A 19561-nucleotide genomic window follows, 5' to 3' on the forward strand; every position below is an offset into this window, starting at 1 on the left:
GGGGGTAGGTAGGTGTTGGGGCGGGTTTAAGCGGTGTAGTTTAGATAACTAGGGGTGACTTAGATACGAACAAAAAATCGCAAACTGACCTCTTGACCTTGAAACTAAACATAGTTCCTAAACATAACCGACTAACGTCGGGCGAATTGCTCTCAAACGACCGGCGAGCGGTTGGTTTCGTCAGTAGCTAGCCACGGGGGGGGGGGGGGTGCATCGGGGGCTGATGGGGGGCAACACCGCGGCGGGGGGGTGGAAGCAATAGTGGGGGTGGGGGTGTCTCAACCTCTAAGAACCGCCCTTCACAACAAAAGTATAAATCTCCAAAGCAGTTTGAGCTGAAACAGAGCAGAAAGGCTCTAAGAGCACTTAATGCCCGCTGGGCGCTACCTGTTTATCCCATTTTTGAGGACGAAAATTCAAAAGCGTCAGACGAAAAATCGGTCAAGCGAAAAATCGCATTAAAAAAAGACCGACAGGACTAGTATAATTGCTACAAACTTCGTTTGAGAGCATTTAATCACTATACATTACAAACGAAGCTCTGTTAAAATCCAATGTTCGAAAACAGAAGTCAACAATCAAAAACGGAGGTAAAAGCTCGAATAGAAAGAAGTCATGAACAAACTTGCTTTCTGCTTTAAAAAAAACCTGTAGAATATCAATACTCCTCTTCGAGTCGTAAAAACCTGTAGAATATCAATACTCCTCTTCGAGTCGTAAAAACCTGTAGAATATCAATACTCCTCTTCGAGTCGTAAAAATATACACGTTTACAATAATTGCTATGAACTTCGTTCAAGAGCAATTAAAAACCAAACACTCATCCCACTCAACATTCCGTGGAGTCTCTTTGTACGTACGGACCTAGTTTTGTTGTTACCACCTTTTGGTTAAATCGGTTCCGGTCCAATTAGAGGACAATTGCAGTCAGTTTTCGAGGGGTTGAAAGTTACGATCTTTTATTGATAAACGCCCAAGAGGATATTTACCGTCCGTTTTGATTGCAGAAGCCAGTATTGTTTTGATAACGTTCGTAAAGATGGAGCAGCTTATATTCAAACAGAAGTCATTCATTCGGAAGAAAAGTAAAAGACGAGTCACATTTCCGCTCCATTTGCAGAGCATACACCCAAGCAAAGGAAATAAGAATCTTCGATAATCTGATAAGAATTCAAAGAAAATTAGGATCATTTCCGTTTGTGCCCCCAGCTTAGAGAGTGCATATTATTTGCACCCATCATACGCACGTGCCATATTTTTACATATTGATTCACTATGTAATGGCACGTGCAGTGTAACTGGTGGGAGCTTAACATACTGGGGGCACAAACGGAAAAGATACGAAAAATAATTCAAAGAGAATTAAAGTGGAAGTTTCTTTCTTTTTGATATTTGACGCTATGATTCGCTAAAATACCACTGCTTGTTGTTGTTGATGATATCAAGCATCTCTAACTCCATGACAATATAAATGATGACCAAAATTACAAATCAAATCTTAATTTAACCATTAGGATTTACGAACAATAAATCTTGGTCAGAAGACAAAAAAAATTAAACATAGCCGGCAGACTGCCGGAATAGCTGCGAAAGAATAGACCTGTGTGCCATATAAGAGATAGAAACAGATACAGATCTCAAATTGAAAAAACTGGACGCCGCTCAAAAAACTAGGTTAAAAAAACATTCAGCGATAAATCAATAAAGCTTGTTAAAATTCATTCCACAGAAGCCTCTTATTAGTGACCTTCACTGCACATATGAGTTCCTTTGACCTTAACAAATTCAAATTAAACCTAAGTTTTAAAGTGCAAAAGTCATTTTATTGAGTGAGGTAAGTCACGTATGATCAAAATCTAATCACGCAAATAACCTAAAAACTTTTGCTAAAGCGAGTGAGAAATGACGTCACGCGCGCAAATGCCGTTAGTGAGAGGAAGAAGTCATTCAGAAAATTTGACTTTTTCAGCTTTGCTGTGTGAACAAATGTAAAACGAAAAAAGCGTCAGACGACGAAACAAAAAAAAACCAAGAGCACCGCAATATAGCTACGCTCAGCTTACAGCTTCGCAGCTATAAAAAAAATATCTGCTGATGTCTACACTTTCTTACGGGTAAACTTTGATGACTTAATTCTGAATGACTTAATGATCGAGCTTTATCGGTTTATCCCGTCTCTTTTGATTTCGCTCTTTAGACTTTGACCGTATTCACTATATTGCGTAATTCAATGTATGAAAGAATTTAAAATCCATTCAGTTGAAACAGTGAGTGAAGGAAGTCAAACGTGAAAATCGTGACTTATGTAAAACAAAAAACGTGATCAAAAGGAAAAGCGAATTTAAAAAAATAGTAGGACATGTCCTGAAGTACAATTCGAAGAATTTTCATGGGCTAAACCAAAAAAATAGACCTAGAACGGACTATGAGTGAATTGGGGAAAACCATTTCTAAAAAAAATCGGATAAAAACAAAAAAACAGAAAATCAAAGCCAAACTGCCGCTAGCGAGGACAAAACACCACTACCGAGAAATGTACATTTGATTCTAACAAAAAAAACTAGGCCTAGAATGAACAATGAATGGATTGGAAAAACCATTTAGAAAAATCCAATCCAAAAAATTGAAGAAAAAAAACAGTAAACTAAATTGAAATTGTCATATGGGAACAAAAACCACTAGCGAGAAAGCGAACTCTTGTTCAGACAACGTTTTCTCACTCTACTTAAAAATTAAAACGAAAAAATTTCACGCCGCAAATCCACTCGCTTTTTCGCTCCATTTCCCGTTTCACTCCATTTCCCAAAATCACAACTCCAATTTGACTTCAAAAATTATGAAAATGTGTGAACAGATCTTAAAAAAGACAGCGCCTAAACAACAGCCGTTTGAGCGACTGACGCCGGCTATTAATATAACATAGCCGGCAGACTGCCGGAAAATAGCCGGGATAGGCGCTTGGGGCCTTCCATGATTTGAAACAACTAAAGAGATTAGATAGACAGATCGACCACCAGTCCTTTAATATACCACTAGCACTAGACTTTTTGGGTTGGCTTTGGACTGTCATTTTTATGAGACACATAAGCTCTAAGGAGAAAGCCCTCATTGGGCTTTTCAAAATTAGGATCTTTTTTGTTTGTGCCCCTTCAGCTTAGTGGGCGCATATTATTTGCACCCCTCAGATGCACTTGCAAAAATTTTTACATAATGACTTACTATGTAATGGCACGTGTAAAAAGTCAATTCCAAGAAGTCAGGGTAAGACGAAACAAAAATCTGTTAGACGAAGTAAAAAAAACATAGCAGTACAAGTCCTGAAATACAATCCAAGGAATTGAATGAAATACTGAGCACTAAGGAGAAACTGACCAACAGATGAATTGAACAATCCCAGCAAAAAGACAATCTCAAAGTTGAGAAACTAAAATAATCAAACAAATTAAATAAGAAAATAATCATTGATAAAACTTTTGAAGCTTTTATCATGAAGGCCAAATATGATACAATTCAATATACTCATTTACTCACGCACAAGACATGAAAGAGACTCCACTAAAGGTAGATGAACTCGAGAAATTTGACGAACGCTTCAAAAAAACTGACAATTGCAAAATTGAAAGAAAGTTTAAATTTTGCGGCAATAAGATGTTCAAAACCATTTTTTGGTCTGTGGTGTTCTGCCATATAACCCACCTGCAAGACCTAAAAAGTTTGTTGGCCAGTAAAGATAGTTAAACTCAGAAATGGCAAAAAATTTTAGAATTAAAAAACAATTAAAAACTTTAACAAAATAATGCTAAAATTCGTGATATTAACATCTTCGAACTGTTTCACTTTTTCCAGAAATCATAAAGTATTTTTTTCAAACCCTAAATAGTTTCACTGGCTCATAAAGGTCAATAAACTTGGAACATAACATTTTTCAGAAATATTGAAAAAAAAAACAATTAATTTTTATCAAAATATTACAAAAACTCATGTTATTAAAAAATTGATAACCAATCCAATACCTCTAGAAAAATGTGCAGTTACTTGTTCATTGCTACTACAAACTATGCAGTAACCTAGTATTAAACCGTAGAGGAAATTACATGGCCTTTGATGATTGCGAAACCTAAAAAAATGACAAAAACTTTCGAAAAATTTTGCAAGTTCTTCAAAACTATCAAAAAATTGCAAAACTCGTGATGTTAAAATGTTCAAAAACCATTCCATTAACACTAGAAACTAAGCAGTAACCTATTATCAAACCCTGAAGCAGGTTTCTTGAAACCTGGGGCTGAAAAAGCTCAAAAAATGACCAACATTTTTTAAAAAAACTTATTAAAATTTTTTAAATTGTAAAAATTAGTATAAAATTGCGTGTTTATATTTGGAGTACCAAAACATATAGCTCTGAAAACGGACAAGAAAATAATTATGCCTTGGAAAAGACCTTTATCAACGTTAACAAACCTCAATTGTAGACTTGTCCTACAAAAAATTCGAAAAATGGCGAAAAAACGCAAAAAATTGAAACATTTTGGGCTTGAAAACTCGTAAAAATGACCTTTTAACCTTGAACTACGGCCTTCCCAGTATCTTCGCCACTCTAAGCAATTGAAAGACTATTAAACGCGTCTAACGGCCTCTAATGAAAGTTGATGCCCGCTGAGCTTTACCTGTTTATCCCGTTCTGAAAGCTCAAAGTCATGAAAAGTGTGAAAACATCTTACAAAAATAATAAAAAAGACAGAGCACCAATACAATCCAATTCTTGGATTGTAGGATAGGAGCGCTATAATAGCCGCCTGGAATTGAGGACGCGGCTATTAATAAAATGGGGTACCACTGCCAACAGTGGAAACACCAGAAAAAATATCACAAATTGCACCACTGCTGCCTGTGACGCAGAAAAATGCGTAATTTAAAACTTGTGGAGATAGATTAAGTCGTGAGATAGATTAAGTCGTTTTGTATCTCTCCTGTTGCTGGGATTTGTATTAAAGATTTCTTCCGCTGGAAACTAAAATCCCCAGTAAGTGGCGCGAACCAATCGAAGTCCGGCCTCTGATCACAGATAGCATAACCCACTTCATTTTCATTGTATGCATTCATTTAACATAGCCGGCAGATTGCCGGAATAGCTGCGAAAGAATAGAACTGCGTGCCATATAATAGAGACAGAAACAGATACAGATCTAAATTAAAAAACGACGCCGCTCAAAAAACTAGGTAAAAAACATTCAGCGATAAAATAATAAAGCTTGTTAAAATTCATTCCGCAGAAGCCTCTTTTTAGGGACCTTTACTGCACAAATGAGTTCCTTTGACCTTAAACAAATTCAAACTAAACTTAAGTTTTAAAGTGCAAAGGTCATTTCATTGAGTGAGGTGAGTCACGTATGATCAAAATCTAATCACGCAAATAACCTAAAAACTTTTGCTAAAGCGAGTGAGAAATGACGTCACGCGCGCAAATGCCGTTAGTGAGAAGTCATTCAAAAAATTTGACTTTTTCAGCTTTGCTGTGTGAACAAATGTAAAACGAAAAAAGAGCGTCAGACGACGAAACAAAAAAAAACATAGCTGGACAAGTCTTGACGTACAATTCAAAGAATTTTCATTGACTAAACAAAAATAGACCTCCAACGGACTGCGAGTGAAATGGGAAAACCATTTCTTAAAAAATCAGACCAAAAAAAACAGAAAATCAATGTCAAAATGCCGCATGTGAACAAATAAACCACTAGCGGGAAATGGAAATTTGGTTCTAATAAAAAATTAGGCCTAGAATATGAATGGATTGGGAAAACCATTTACAAAAAAAATCCGATCCAAAAAATCGAAAAAACAGTAAATATCAGAGTGAAATGGCCGCATGTGAACAAAAAACCACTAGCGAGAAAGCGAATTTTTGTTCAAACACCATTTTCTCACTATACTTTAAATTTAGAGCAAAATTTCGCGCCGCAAAACCACTCGCTTTTTCGCTCCACTTCCTGTTTCGGCGTGACCAAGATCACTACTCCAATTTGACTTCACAAAGCATGAAAATGTGTGAACAGATCTTAAAAAAAAGACAGCGCCCCAATACAATTCAAATTCTTTGAATTGTAAAAAATAGGAGCGCTTTAATAGCCGGCTGAGAAGATGAGGGCGGCTATTAAACAGTTTAAAAAATTAGCTGCTTAATATGTGACACAAGGAAATGCAAACCCCACGTCATTACAACACGGATATCAACTATTAATGGCATTGGTGAAAACACGAGGAAACAGCCAAACAAATCAGTTTTCCTCTCGGTGATTATAAAATTCATTGCAGAGCCATAAGTCACGCTATTTTCAGAATTGACCGCCAAAATTTGAAAAAAAAATCCTTGTCACTTTTGGTAAATTAGAGCTCTTAGAGCACAGAACAGACTTAACGCTATCGGGCTTTTCCACGTTATACCGTTTTAAAGAAAAAAATGTCAAGATAAAAATCCGTCAAGCAAAAAACTTGCATTAAGAAAAAAAACCAACATGACACATAAAATTGCCACAAACAAAATTTTTAGCATTTAAAAATTAAGAAAAAAAACATACCACTTCAACCAATCTGTACACATAAAAACACTTATATTCAAAAACGTTCAAATATATGATATAATGCCACTCAATACGGAGAACATTATCAACACTATTTGGCCGGAATAACTAAATTGAAGTAAAAATTGATTTGCAAATACCGCAAGTTAACAAAAAATTGCGCTCTCTTATCTAAACTTTTTGACACAATCACAACTCCAATTTGACTTCAAAAATTATGAAAATGTGTGAACAGATCTTAAAAAAGACAGCGCCTAAACAACAGCCGTTTGAGCGACTAACGCCGGCTATTAATATAACATAGCCGGCAGACTGCCGGAAAATAGCCGGGATAGGCGCTTGGGGCCTTCCATGATTTGAAACAACTAAAGAGATTAGATAGACAGATCGACCACCAGTCCTTTAATATACCACTAGCACTAGACTTTTTGGGTTGGCTTTGGACTGTCATTTTTATGAGACACATAAGCTCTAAGGAGAAAGCCCTCATTGGGCTTTTCAAAATTAGGATCTTTTTTGTTTGTGCCCCTTCAGCTTAGTGGGCGCATATTATTTGCACCCCTCAGATGCACTTGCAAAAATTTTTACATAATGACTTACTATGTAATGGCACGTGTAAAAAGTCAACTCCAAGAAGTCAGGGTAAGACGAAACAAAAATCTGTTAGACGAAGTAAAAAAAAACATAGCAGTACAAGTCCTGAAATACAATCCAAGGAAATGAATGAAATACTGAGCACTAAGGAGAAACTGACCAGCAGATGAATTGAACAATCCCAGCAAAAAGACAATCTCAAAGTTGAGAAACTAAAATAATCAAACAAATTAAATAAGAAAATAATCATTGATAAAACTTTTGAAGCTTTTATCATGAAGGCCAAATATGATACAATTCAATATACTCATTTATTCACGCACAAGACATGAAAGAGACTCCACTAAAGGTAGATGAACTCGAGAAATTTGACGAACGCTTCAAAAAAACTGACAATTGCAAAATTGAAAGAAAGTTTAAATTTTGCGGCAATAAGATGTTCAAAACCATTTTTTGGTCTGTGGTGTTCTGCCATATAACCCACCTGCAAGACCTAAAAAGTTTGTTGGCCAGTAAAGATAGTTAAACTCAGAAATGGCAAAAAATTTTAGAATTAAAAAACAATTAAAAATTTTAACAAAATAATGCTAAAATTCGTGATATTAACATCTTCGAACTGTTTCACTTTTTCCAGAAATCATAAAGTATTTTTTTCAAACCCTAAATAGTTTCACTGGCTCATAAAGGTCAATAAACTTGGAACATAACATTTTTCAGAAATATTGAAAAAAAAACAATTAATTTTTATCAAAATATTACAAAAACTCATGTTATTAAAAAATTGATAACCAATCCAATACCTCTAGAAAAATGTGCAGTTACCTGTTCATTGCTACTACAAACTATGCAGTAACCTAGTATTAAACCGTAGAGGAAATTACATGGCCATTGATGATTGCGAAACCTAAAAAAATGACAAAAACTTTCGAAAAATTTTGCAAGTTTTTCAAAACTATCAAAAAATTGCAAAACTCGTGATGTTAAAATGTTCAAAAACCATTCCATTAACACTAGAAACTATGCAGTAACCTATTATCAAACCCTGAAGCAGGTTTCTTGAAACCTGGGGCTGAAAAAGCTTAAAAAATGACCAACATTTTTTTAAAAAAACTTATTAAAATTTTTTAAATTGTAAAAATTAGTATAAAATTGCGTGTTTATATTTGGAGTACCAAAACATATAGCTCTGAAAACGGACAAGAAAATAATTATGCCTTGGAAAAGACCTTTATCAACGTTAACAAACCTCAATTGTAGACTTGTCCTACAAAAAATTCGAAAAATGGCGAAAAAACGCAAAAAATTGAAACATTTTGGGCTTGAAAACTCGTAAAAATGACCTTTTAACCTTGAACTACGGCCTTCCCAGTATCTTCGCCACTCTAAGCAATTGAAATACTATTAAACGCGTCTAACGGCCTCTAATGAAAGTTGATGCCCGCTGAGCTTTACCTGTTTATCCCGTTCTGAAAGCTCAAAGTCATGAAAAGTGTGAAAACATCTTACAAAAATAATAAAAAAGACAGAGCACCAATACAATCCAATTCTTGGATTGTAGGATAGGAGCGCTATAATAGCCGCCTGGAATTGAGGACGCGGCTATTAATAAAATGGGGTACCACTGCCAACAGTGGAAACACCAGAAAAAATATCACAAATTGCACCACTGCTGCCTGTGACGCAGAAAAATGCGTAATTTAAAACTTGTGGAGATAGATTAAGTCGTGAGATAGATTAAGTCGTTTTGTATCTCTCCTGTTGCTGGGATTTGTATTAAAGATTTCTTCCGCTGGAAACTAAAATCCCCAGTAAGTGGCGCGAACCAATCAAAGTCCGGCCTCTGATCACAGATAGCATAACCCACTTCATTTTCATTGTATGCATTCATTTAACATAGCCGGCAGATTGCCGGAATAGCTGCGAAAGAATAGAACTGCGTGCCATATAATAGAGACAGAAACAGATACAGATCTAAATTAAAAAACGACGCCGCTCAAAAAACTAGGTAAAAAACATTCAGCGATAAAATAATAAAGCTTGTTAAAATTCATTCCGCAGAAGCCTCTTTTTAGGGACCTTTACTGCACAAATGAGTTCCTTTGACCTTAAACAAATTCAAACTAAACTTAAGTTTTAAAGTGCAAAGGTCATTTCATTGAGTGAGGTGAGTCACGTATGATCAAAATCTAATCACGCAAATAACCTAAAAACTTTTGCTAAAGCGAGTGAGAAATGACGTCACGCTCGCAAATGCCGTTAGTGAGAAGTCATTCAAAAAATTTGGCTTTTTCAGCTTTGCTGTGTGAACAAATGTAAAACGAAAAAAGAGCGTCAGACGACGAAACAAAAAAAAACATAGCTGGACAAGTCTTGACGTACAATTCAAAGAATTTTCATTGACTAAACAAAAATAGACCTCCAACGGACTGCGAGTGAAATGGGAAAACCATTTCTTAAAAAATCAGACCAAAAAAAACAGAAAATCAATGTCAAAATGCCGCATGTGAACAAATAAACCACTAGCGGGAAATGGAAATTTGGTTCTAATAAAAAATTAGGCCTAGAATATGAATGGATTGGGAAAACCATTTACAAAAAAATCCGATCCAAAAAATCGAAAAAACAGTAAATATCAGAGTGAAATGGCCGCATGTGAACAAAAAACCACTAGCGAGAAAGCGAATTTTTGTTCAAACGCCGTTTTCTCACTCTGCTTTAAATTTAGAGCGAAAAATTTTCACGCCGCAAAACCACTCGCTTTTTCGCTCCCCTTCCTGTTTCGGCGTGACCAAAAATCACTACTCCAATTTGACTTCACAAATTATGAAAATGTGTGAACAGATCTTAAAAAAAAGACAGCCCCCCAATACAATTCAAATTCTTTGAATTGTAAAAAGACAGCGCCCCAATACAATTCAAATTCTTTGAATTGTAAAAAAAACCAAGAGCACCGCAATATAGCTTCGCTCAGCTTACAGCTTAGCAGCTATAATTACAAACATACCCGGCAGATTGCCGGAAAATAGCCGCCGTTGATTCCAATAAGCATGATTGGGATTGAACGAATAGAATATATTGAAAAAAAAAAGATTTTTGTACAAAAATATTTCTTAAGTCCGATTTATTTTGATGGCATTTCGTAGTTGAACATACTTCTGTTTCTTAGAGAGAGGCTACAGGGGCTACTATCAACACCAATAAGCATTAGAGGTGGTAACTAAGACTTATAGGAACGACGTTCAAATAGCGGGCATCTAAAATTGGGCTTTATGGGTTTATCCCGTTTCTATTTCTGACTTCAATTTTTTATACCGACTCTGTTCATTTTGAATTGCTTTGCTTAGCAACTGATGGTCAAATTCACTTTTAGCAGAATGAGAGAAGAGAGAAACTAGCCTAGAGAAGTCAAAAAGATTTCACGCAAAATGTCGAAAAAGCGGCAAAATGGTAAAGCAAAAAGTTTGACGAAGTAAAAAACATAGCAGGACAAGTCCTGACGTACAATTCAAAGAATTTTCATTGACTAAACAAAAAACTAGACCTAGAACGGACTATGAATGGATTGGGAAAACCATTTAGAAAAAAATCCAATCCAAAAAATCGAAAAAACAGTAAAAATCAAAGTGAAATTGCCGCATGTGAACAAAAAACCACAAGCGAGAAAGCGAATTTTTGTTCAATCACCGTTTTCTCACTCGATTTTAAAATTAGAGCGAAAAAATTTCACGCCGCAAAACCACTCGCTTTTTCGCTCCATTTCCTGTTTCGGCGTGACCAAAATCACTACTCCAATTTGACTTCAAAAATCATGAAAATGTGTGAACAGATCTTAAAAAAAAAGACAGCGCCCCAATACAATTCAAATTCTTTGAATTGTAAAAAAAAATACGAGCGCAATAATAGCCGGCTGAGAAGATGGGGGCGGCTATTAATAATCTCTTAATTGAAGGCCTGAAGGGCAGAGTATTGAGGACAATTCGCCGCGTTGTCTTTCCCCTCCGAGTCTCTTTATAGATTTATATTTGTTGAAGTTTATGATTATAAGTACATGGAAAAATCAATTTCATTTTAAATTTTAATTGATGAAAAGCGGCTTAGCGAAATCACGACCACCAAGATTAACATCGGAGCTAATAGGTTTCAATTATTAATTGGAGATTTTAGCGCTACCTGTGACAATTCCCGATCAGAGAATTCAGTGAACGGATTTGCGTTGAGATAAGCGACAGCTGCGTTGGTGGATGTGGCCAGTTTTGCCTTTTTCACTTCTGGCATTCTAGATACTGTCACTTCTGGTGCAAAGTTGGCACAGTCGAAGTGTTGCATCACTAACATCTCTTTTTTGATCAACTCTTCGGCCTATAGCACACGAAAACAATAAACATCTTGAAACTTTCAAGAAATGCTTTTAGTGCTTACGTTTTGCTGCTTATGAATTTTGCATCACCGAAAACGAGATCCGGAAAACTATTCATGTTAAGAAACATTTTAACCACCAGATTTTTTTGCGACAAATATTTGTTGACAGAAAAAGTTTCCGAACAAACTGTAACAGAGTGGCTTAAGTTTATAGACTCAATTTTTTTCATCATCATGTTATCTGTTTTGAGAAATATAGGGACCTTTTACGCTATTTCTTGTTGGGTATAAAAATTGAATTCCTGATCGCTTCCGATTGTGAACTCGCTTTTAATCTCTTTACCGAAACAATTCATCTCGTGCTTCAATTCAATGTCCGCTTCAAAACTTAACCTTTTGTAGATCAGTGAGAGGTGGTTCAATGTTGCTGGGTCGGAGGATAGAAGTGTTGATCTCAAAAGGACGGGGCAGATCTCTCTGTACTGGGATAGAAGCCAGATACAGCATACGCTTCCCTGAAAACAGACATTCCACTGATCAAGAAGAGATCGAATTCAAGCTCAACTCTTTCTATTTAAACTGCTGCCGACTTTACGATTTAGTTTCACGAGAACAGAATAAGACCGACTTTTCCTTAACTAATGCTAACTTTCTTCTTCTTGGACAAGCCGTTCACATTCCTCCAAGTCCGCCGCATCTGGCACCTGATTGAGATTGAGTCCACTTGATGATAATCCTCCTTCCACTTCCATGGCGTCATCATCCCTATTGCTGGACTGCTGTCCACTGTTTCCCTCTTCGGGTAACACAATTTCAAAGTCGTTCTTCGGTTGAGGCAAATCTGAAAGACGGCCAATGAAAACCATAAGAAACAATCAGAACAATTAATTGAAGAACCTCAAGTCCAGAACAAATAGTTTCAGGACATCAAGTCGAAAGATTGCCTAAAATCACTTTCAATTTTTCGCTAAATAGCCTTTTCGATTTCTAATACCACAGACGAAAAGAAATCGTATTGCAGCCGTTTTGAGTCGCTGGGTTACGGGTGGAACGATTTGCACGGGGTCGGGATTGAAGGCTGAAGTGTGGGAGTCGAACTTCAAGAACCGCCCTTCACATCAGGCTGCTGCTTTTTTTTACTATCGCTGTTCCTGCTTCCATTCAGATTTCGAACTCAATTCAATCCTTTTTAATCGGATACGTCTATAAAAAACAATTCTGTTGACACTAACTTGATAGATCGCTCTTCAGCTGTTGTTTCAACAAAGCGTGGTTCACAGACGAAGCTGATGAAATCATACTTCGAGTGTCATCATTATCTCCCATAACACTGTCTTCGTCCTCGTTGAAAGCACCCCCCGTGAGGTCATTGATGTTCAGGTTGTCTCTCAGAGGAGTGGAACGCACACTTGCAGGAATTACAGGACCAACAGATCCACGGGCTGATCGAACTGAGAAGTTTCCTGGAATCAGAGGAGATGGTAAATACCGAAAAAATCAACTTAGTCTCAGATAATCGCCAAACCCAGACGAAACTAAAGTTCACATTTGCAATTTCTAATCTCTAGCTCATAAATATTCTCATAAAAGTTATCGAACAATTTCCGAATCAATTCTGAAGAGCTGAAAATATTTTTCCTGAGCTACCAAATTTGCCACACAGGGATGTCTCCAGGTTGGTGAATGTTATATATAGGTACTTCAGGACGTGTTAAACAATGTGAAAATACACAAGGTGCAATTGTGGTTGTGTGACATATCCCAGGGAGAGGAGATGGGGGGGGGGGGGGTGTTTGTGAGAAACAAAGTTAGTCTGGCACAAAACTAAACCTAGAATGGGTTCTGAAATGAGAAATGACCGGTATGACTAACCATCTGTAATTGCATTTGCAGGCGTAGCACTTCCACCCATGAAAGGTGTTGCCATGACTGTGTTGGGTGTAGCGACCACTTGTGTCTTGGGTGTCATACCACTGAATCCAGTCCCGCCCATTATCATCGTGTTCTCTCCCCCCAACAGAGGAGTCTCTTGTTGACTCATCGCCAGCAGGTTGCGCGCCTCCTTTAAAAACGGCAGATTTTTTCAAACAATTTGTATCGGCAAAGCAAGATTTAAATGTCGGTAGTGCAAACACCACGTTTTGATCGATAATTTGTTTTCCCTATAGTCAAATTTACGTCGGATATTTGACTTGTTACCAATATAGCCCGTTCCTCAGTTACCCAAAAATGCTACAATAAGGATCAGAGCTTTGCTTCTGAGATCCAAAATTTCATTCTGTAATTTGAGACAACTTCATACGATAGCAGCAATTCCTCTAATTCGATTCAATTATTTTACACACTATACCTCCATGACGGTGTTCTGTTGAGCGGGAGTCTTTGGCGTCCTTGTTGGCAGCCCAGGTCTGGCCTGTATCTGGTAGTTGTCCAGGAGCACACTTGAGGGGGTTGCCCCTCCCTCGCTTCCAGCCATCGATCCCATTTCCTCTTTCAACAATTGTGACACTTGACCCATTTTCACAACCTGCAGACAAAGAAAAGAAAACTATTTTACTTAATCTATTCTGATCGGTAGCTGAACTTCAACGAACACTTCGTCTTAGTTCTAATTGCAACATATCTTACTGTCCAAAATCTTCAATATAAACGCTGCTATGTGAAAAGTTCAGAGTCCAATTTGTTAGTCCGGAGCCGGAAAATGTTGTTACCAAACAAACGATAAATCACAGACACGAAATGATTCTGCTAATCGCCAAAGACGTCATTCAGTTAGCTTCGACACACCAGCTCGGCAAAATCACCATTTGCGGATTGATAATTAATTGACAAAGGAAATGTCTAACAAAGCTTTTGGCACCTGTTCGAGTTCCTTGTCTGTGACTTGTGGTTGAGGCAGCACAAGTTTGCTCCTCTTCTTCTCAGGCATGACTGACCCGTGTGTCTTGAGAATGGCAGCAGGCAAATCATCCTCCTTCAATTGCTTCATCTTTGCACGGTCTTTACGTCTCTCCTTCGCCTCAACCTGTGCAATACTTTATAAAGATTTAACAAAAAATGCAACGAAGACAGTATTACGCAACCAAAAAGAAACATCAGATAACTGAATATTGAAAGCCGAAAACTGTTCTAAAAATGGACACCATTGACACTACGAGAAGCCAATTTTATACATTTTCGTATATTACATATACACGTACTTTTTAATACTTCATGCTATTACAAAAGATTAAGTTTTGAAAATTTTCTTGGCCCAAAAAGTATTGATCGGAGCCATGCAAACTTTTATCAACGATATTTTCACACGTTATCTTTTATGAACAAAAATTTCACAGGTCAGATTAACTGCACTGCGTTATCAACTCTATCACGAAATCAGCTTCTCTAACCTCGTCTCTTGTCTCTCCATCTAAAGCGTTCTGTCTCAACCGATGAAAGTCAAACTCCTTATGAGCCACGTGTTCCTCAGCTGTGTCGAAGAATCCAGGCGCTGGTTTCTTTTCAAAGGGAATCTCGACGTTATAGTCCACTCCCCGCTTCCGGCGATTAAACTCACGCGGCCTAAATAATGCACGACAGATCTCTCTACTCCATTTTCTGATGCATTAACTCGAATATTACCACTGTTTTGATCTTTGGCTCATAAATGTATTTACCGACTGATTCCCTTACCTGTATATTAAAAAAATTTACAAAAGCTGAAACTCAATATTTTGGGAAAAATAACACCGCATGTCAATGATCAGCATAGAACTCCATGAGTTCATGTGTTTTCGTTTATCTTAGCTGATAAACTGAGAAATTTTGATTCAGCATCCCATAAATTGTAACTACACGCCATTCATAATTGGCAATTCAATACCGTTATATTGGTAATCGTTTAGTTTCGTAACAACGAAGCAGCAGATCATTGCAAGAGCATATACCATCTCTCATACCATAAATTAAAGTCTTGACAGCTTCACAATCAATTGACCAAGGAACTAACTTGATTTAGATGATCATGCACGCTTTCTTCACCGACTATTTTAAATGAACAGTGACATAGCTAAGACAAAAAGGCCACCACTAACTTGATTCCAGCAGCTCTCAATTCCCTCTTCTTCTGAAGCGAAGCCAATCTCCTCGCCTCCTCCAACTGTTTCTCTCTCGCCTTCCTCTTCGCTTTCTTACCCTGTGTGTTGGCCAATCTGGCTCTCGCTTCCGACAGCATTTCCAGCTCTAAACAACTTTTTTTAATAGAACGAGAAATTCAAACATAACCGACTAACGTCGGGCGCATTGCTCTCAAACGACCGGTTGGCTTCGTCAGTAGCTAGTCACGGTTTAAAGAGGCTAGCTTTAGCTTGATTCGACTCTGCAACCTTTAGTTTTCTAGCCTTGTTAGTAAATAAATCAAATAAAAAACTGATATTTTAAAAATTTGCAAAATATTGCAAAACTTAAAAGAAAAGCTTCCAGATTTCGCAGTGAAAATGTTCAAAACAATTTTTTGTCTCTGGAGTTATGTCAAGTAATCAATCTGCAAGAATTGAAAAGCTTCGTTGGCCAGTAATGATCTATAAACTCAGAGAAGGACAAAAAATTTAAAAATTTGAAAACAATCATAAATTTTAATAGAATCTTGCTAAAATTGAAGATATTAAAATCTTCAAAACAATTTTGTTGTCTCAAGAGACTATCCAGTATCCCTATTTCAAGCTTTAAATAGTTTCACTGGCTCATAAAGATCCAGAAACTTGGAACATGATAATAAATTTCGGAAAATTCGAAAATAAATCTTATCAAAAAATTGCTAAAGCTGGAGTCATTAAAATATTGATAACCATTCTATTAACTTTAGAACTATGCAACAGCTTATCATCAAACCTTGGAGGAGGTCCCTAGGGCTCTGTTTCCGGAAAAAATGATAAAAAATTCAAAAACATTAAAAAAAACTTGAAAAAATTACAAAAATTTTAAAAATTGCTGATAATGAAATCTTGAAAAACATTCCATTACATGTAGAAGCTACGCAGTAACCTATAATCAAACCCTAGAGTAAATTATAGGGCTCTTGAGACTGGAGAAACCCAAAAATGACTAAAAATTTCAAAATACTAAAAAAAATTGCAAGTTGCATAAAAACTGCTAAAATTTGTGATAAAACTTGAAAACTAATCCATGGCCGAAAGCATTGTCCCGTAACTTGTTATCAAATCCTAACGGAGATTTTCTGTCAGGCAGAAAAACCTGAATAACGACAATGTCGAAAAACTTGAAACAAAAATTGCAAGTTTTGTAAAAAAAAAGCTTTAATTCGTGGTGTTGAAATCTTGAAAAACATTCCATTACATTTAGAAACCATACAGTAACCTATTGTCAAGCCCAAGAGGAGGTTTCTCGTCTCTTGAGGCCGGAGAAACCTAAAAAGTGACAAAAATTTTAAAAAAAACTTAAAGTTTTATAAAACAAAAATCGCTAAAATTGGTCATAAAAAATTGAAAGCTATTCCATGGCATAAAATTTTTCAGTAACTCATTATGAAAATTCGTGATGTTGAAATCATACCCTAGAAATTATACAGTAAACTATTATGAAACTCTAGAGGAGGTTCTTTGACACCTAGGGCTGAATGGGAAGGAGGGGGCAACAGTGGGGTGGGGTCAACAGCGCGGTGGGGGGGGGGGGGGGGGAGGAAGGGTTTGGGCAATACTGGGGGGGGGGGGGGGGGGGGTCAACATTGGGGATGTCTTTAACCTCTAAGAACCACCCTTCACACCATAAGTATAAATCTCCAAAACAGTTCGAGCTGAAACAGAGCCGAAAGGCTCTAAGAGCACTTAATGCCCGCTGGGCGCTACCTGTTTGTCCCGTTTTTGAGGTCGAAAAGTCAAAAGCGTCAGACGAAAAATGGGTCAAGCGAAAAATCGCATAAAAAAGACAGAAAGGACTAAAATAATTGCTTTTAACTTCGCTTGAGAGCAATTAATTAACTCCTTTGTTAGACATCTCTTTATGGAATCTTAGACAATCAGTAAGTTCTCATCAGTTCAAATCTTGTACACATCAATTTGTCATTTGGACACAGCTTGAAATTGTAACCCACACAATCGGGTTTTCAATGTTGCAGTATGACCCTCATGACCAATCTGATCGGGTAGTTTGGTAGTTAATTTGTCTCCCCGCTCTTTGGGTGAGACGAGGTAAAGAAATTGCTCATTGCAACAAAACTAGCATAAAGTGCAGATATAATAAATTGCAAACAAACGTTTCAGATATTGAAAATTAATTACGTTTTGCATAGTTATTTGAATTGCGTCATTTATTCAATCCAGAAAGCATTGAGATATTGTTTTTCAGCCATGTGCGTACCATAAGACATGCTGAACTGCTACGAACTGATATCATTCATACGCTTGTCACGTTATTGCTGAAAGCAAGACAGCAAAGCACTTTCCTAAAGCAACGTAACTCGCCAACAGACTTTATGATAGAAACAAAAAGCAGTCAAATTTAGATTTTATACAAAAAAATTTCAATTTCAAAAAAGTGTATTCATTAACCAATCGTTCCAATATCAAATTTATTATGTTAAACTAAAGATGTCCAAACAATGGAGTTACCAGCAAAATTAAGGCATTGAGCTTCTGGAAACCAACTAATAAAGTAATAATCTAGTATCAATGGACCCATTAATCAGTGCGTCATTCCTTTATATGGTTGTTACAGCTACACATCCTGACTCTCTGCTTACATTTTACAGAAAAAGATTATGAAATTGATTCATTTTTTACAAGGACAGTTGGTTCTAATGACCTACATCTTAAGTTATGTGCAGCAGTGTAATATCGGAATAAAATCTTTCACTGCGATCTTTCGAAATTTTGTGCTCAAAATAGTAAACAAACTTCACCTCCGAAAAATTTTGCAATTAACACTTTGATTTCAACATTACAGTCGGCAGATTTTAAATTGCCGAATGAACATAAAGTTAAAAAAAAGTTGTGAACGTTTTCTAGTTAAATTGAACGCTTTTTTATGGCAATTTGAAAAACTGGTATTTAAACCAAAAACTTTGCTCTCGTGGAGACTGGGGGTAACTTTTTTTGAGTGCAAATATTAAGGTGCTCAAGTTGATTAAAACAAAACAAAGCTAGGGAAATAAGTTTCTCCGTAAAAAGAAAGCTGAACGGTTATGCTCATCTGAACCACGAAACATCTGAAAATAATCTTGTTTAACAACATAGCTGGTAGATTGCTGAAAAATAATTGCAATAGCTTTGTTGAGATGTCTCGAGCAGCAAATTAATAAATGAGACCAAAGGAGGAATTTTTTTCTAATTATTGATATTTCGAATTTTATTCAGAAATTGCATGATTTACGAGTTGTCTTTATTAGCTGCCACTAAATAATCTCCAATTAGAGTGATATCTACTCAGTTGACCTCATCTCCTTCAATTAAAGTACGCCAAAAAGCTTTCAAGAAACGCCCTTTGCACAATGAAATTGTCTTCTCAAAAACGTTTTGTTGAATAGCATTCTTGGACGGGTTAGGTGTAAGTTTCTAAGAGAACTTAATGCCCTTCAAACGTTACCTGTTTATCCCCTTTGACGAAAACTTCTGGCGACGGATCACACGAAAAATCGGCCAAGCAAAAAGTCGCATAAAAAGAACTCAGGACTAATATAAATGGTATAAACTTCGTTTGAGAACAATTAAAAAGAACAGCTTTTAATTGTTCAGAGAGCACATATTGAGCAAAAACTAACAATAGCAAAGACGCAAGTCCCATTTCCTTAGAAAAATAGTGGTAACCAAGTCATTAAAATCGACATTACCTACTTTCTCAATTCTGTTCGGCAAATGTTTTGTAACTTCGTCGAAGAGTAATGCGAAAGCAAAAAGACAACAGATAAGAACCATAATAGCCATTTAAATAGGCATCTAAACCGTCAACTTTATTAGACACAAAACTATCTATCAGATGCCTTATAAAAACAAGAATAGAAACAGAAAAACGCTGCAACAAAAAATCACTGAACAGAAACA

The 19561-nt window shown here is 36.6% G+C and overlaps 1 protein-coding gene across 1 annotated transcript in view; it reads right to left on the reverse strand.

Annotated features, from left to right (window-relative positions):
• The window catches only part of LOC142354592 (cell division cycle 5-related protein-like), a 68942-nt gene that overhangs the window by 32316 nt on the left and 17065 nt on the right, over window positions 1-19561 (reverse strand). Inside the window, exons 5-13 of the mRNA XM_075406920.1 lie at window positions 15602-15749; window positions 14918-15089; window positions 14389-14553; window positions 13879-14055; window positions 13401-13590; window positions 12761-12991; window positions 12178-12369; window positions 11922-12043; window positions 11340-11528 (exon numbers count right to left, since the gene is read on the reverse strand). Of these exons, the coding sequence (XP_075263035.1) occupies window positions 11340-11528; window positions 11922-12043; window positions 12178-12369; window positions 12761-12991; window positions 13401-13590; window positions 13879-14055; window positions 14389-14553; window positions 14918-15089; window positions 15602-15749 (1586 nt within the window). The remainder of the gene's footprint in view (window positions 1-11339; window positions 11529-11921; window positions 12044-12177; window positions 12370-12760; window positions 12992-13400; window positions 13591-13878; window positions 14056-14388; window positions 14554-14917; window positions 15090-15601; window positions 15750-19561) is intronic.

This window comes from Convolutriloba macropyga, chromosome 15 (genome assembly GCF_964194025.1).
Source record: "Convolutriloba macropyga chromosome 15, txConMacr16.3, whole genome shotgun sequence".
Taxonomy (NCBI): domain Eukaryota; kingdom Metazoa; phylum Xenacoelomorpha; order Acoela; family Convolutidae; genus Convolutriloba; species Convolutriloba macropyga.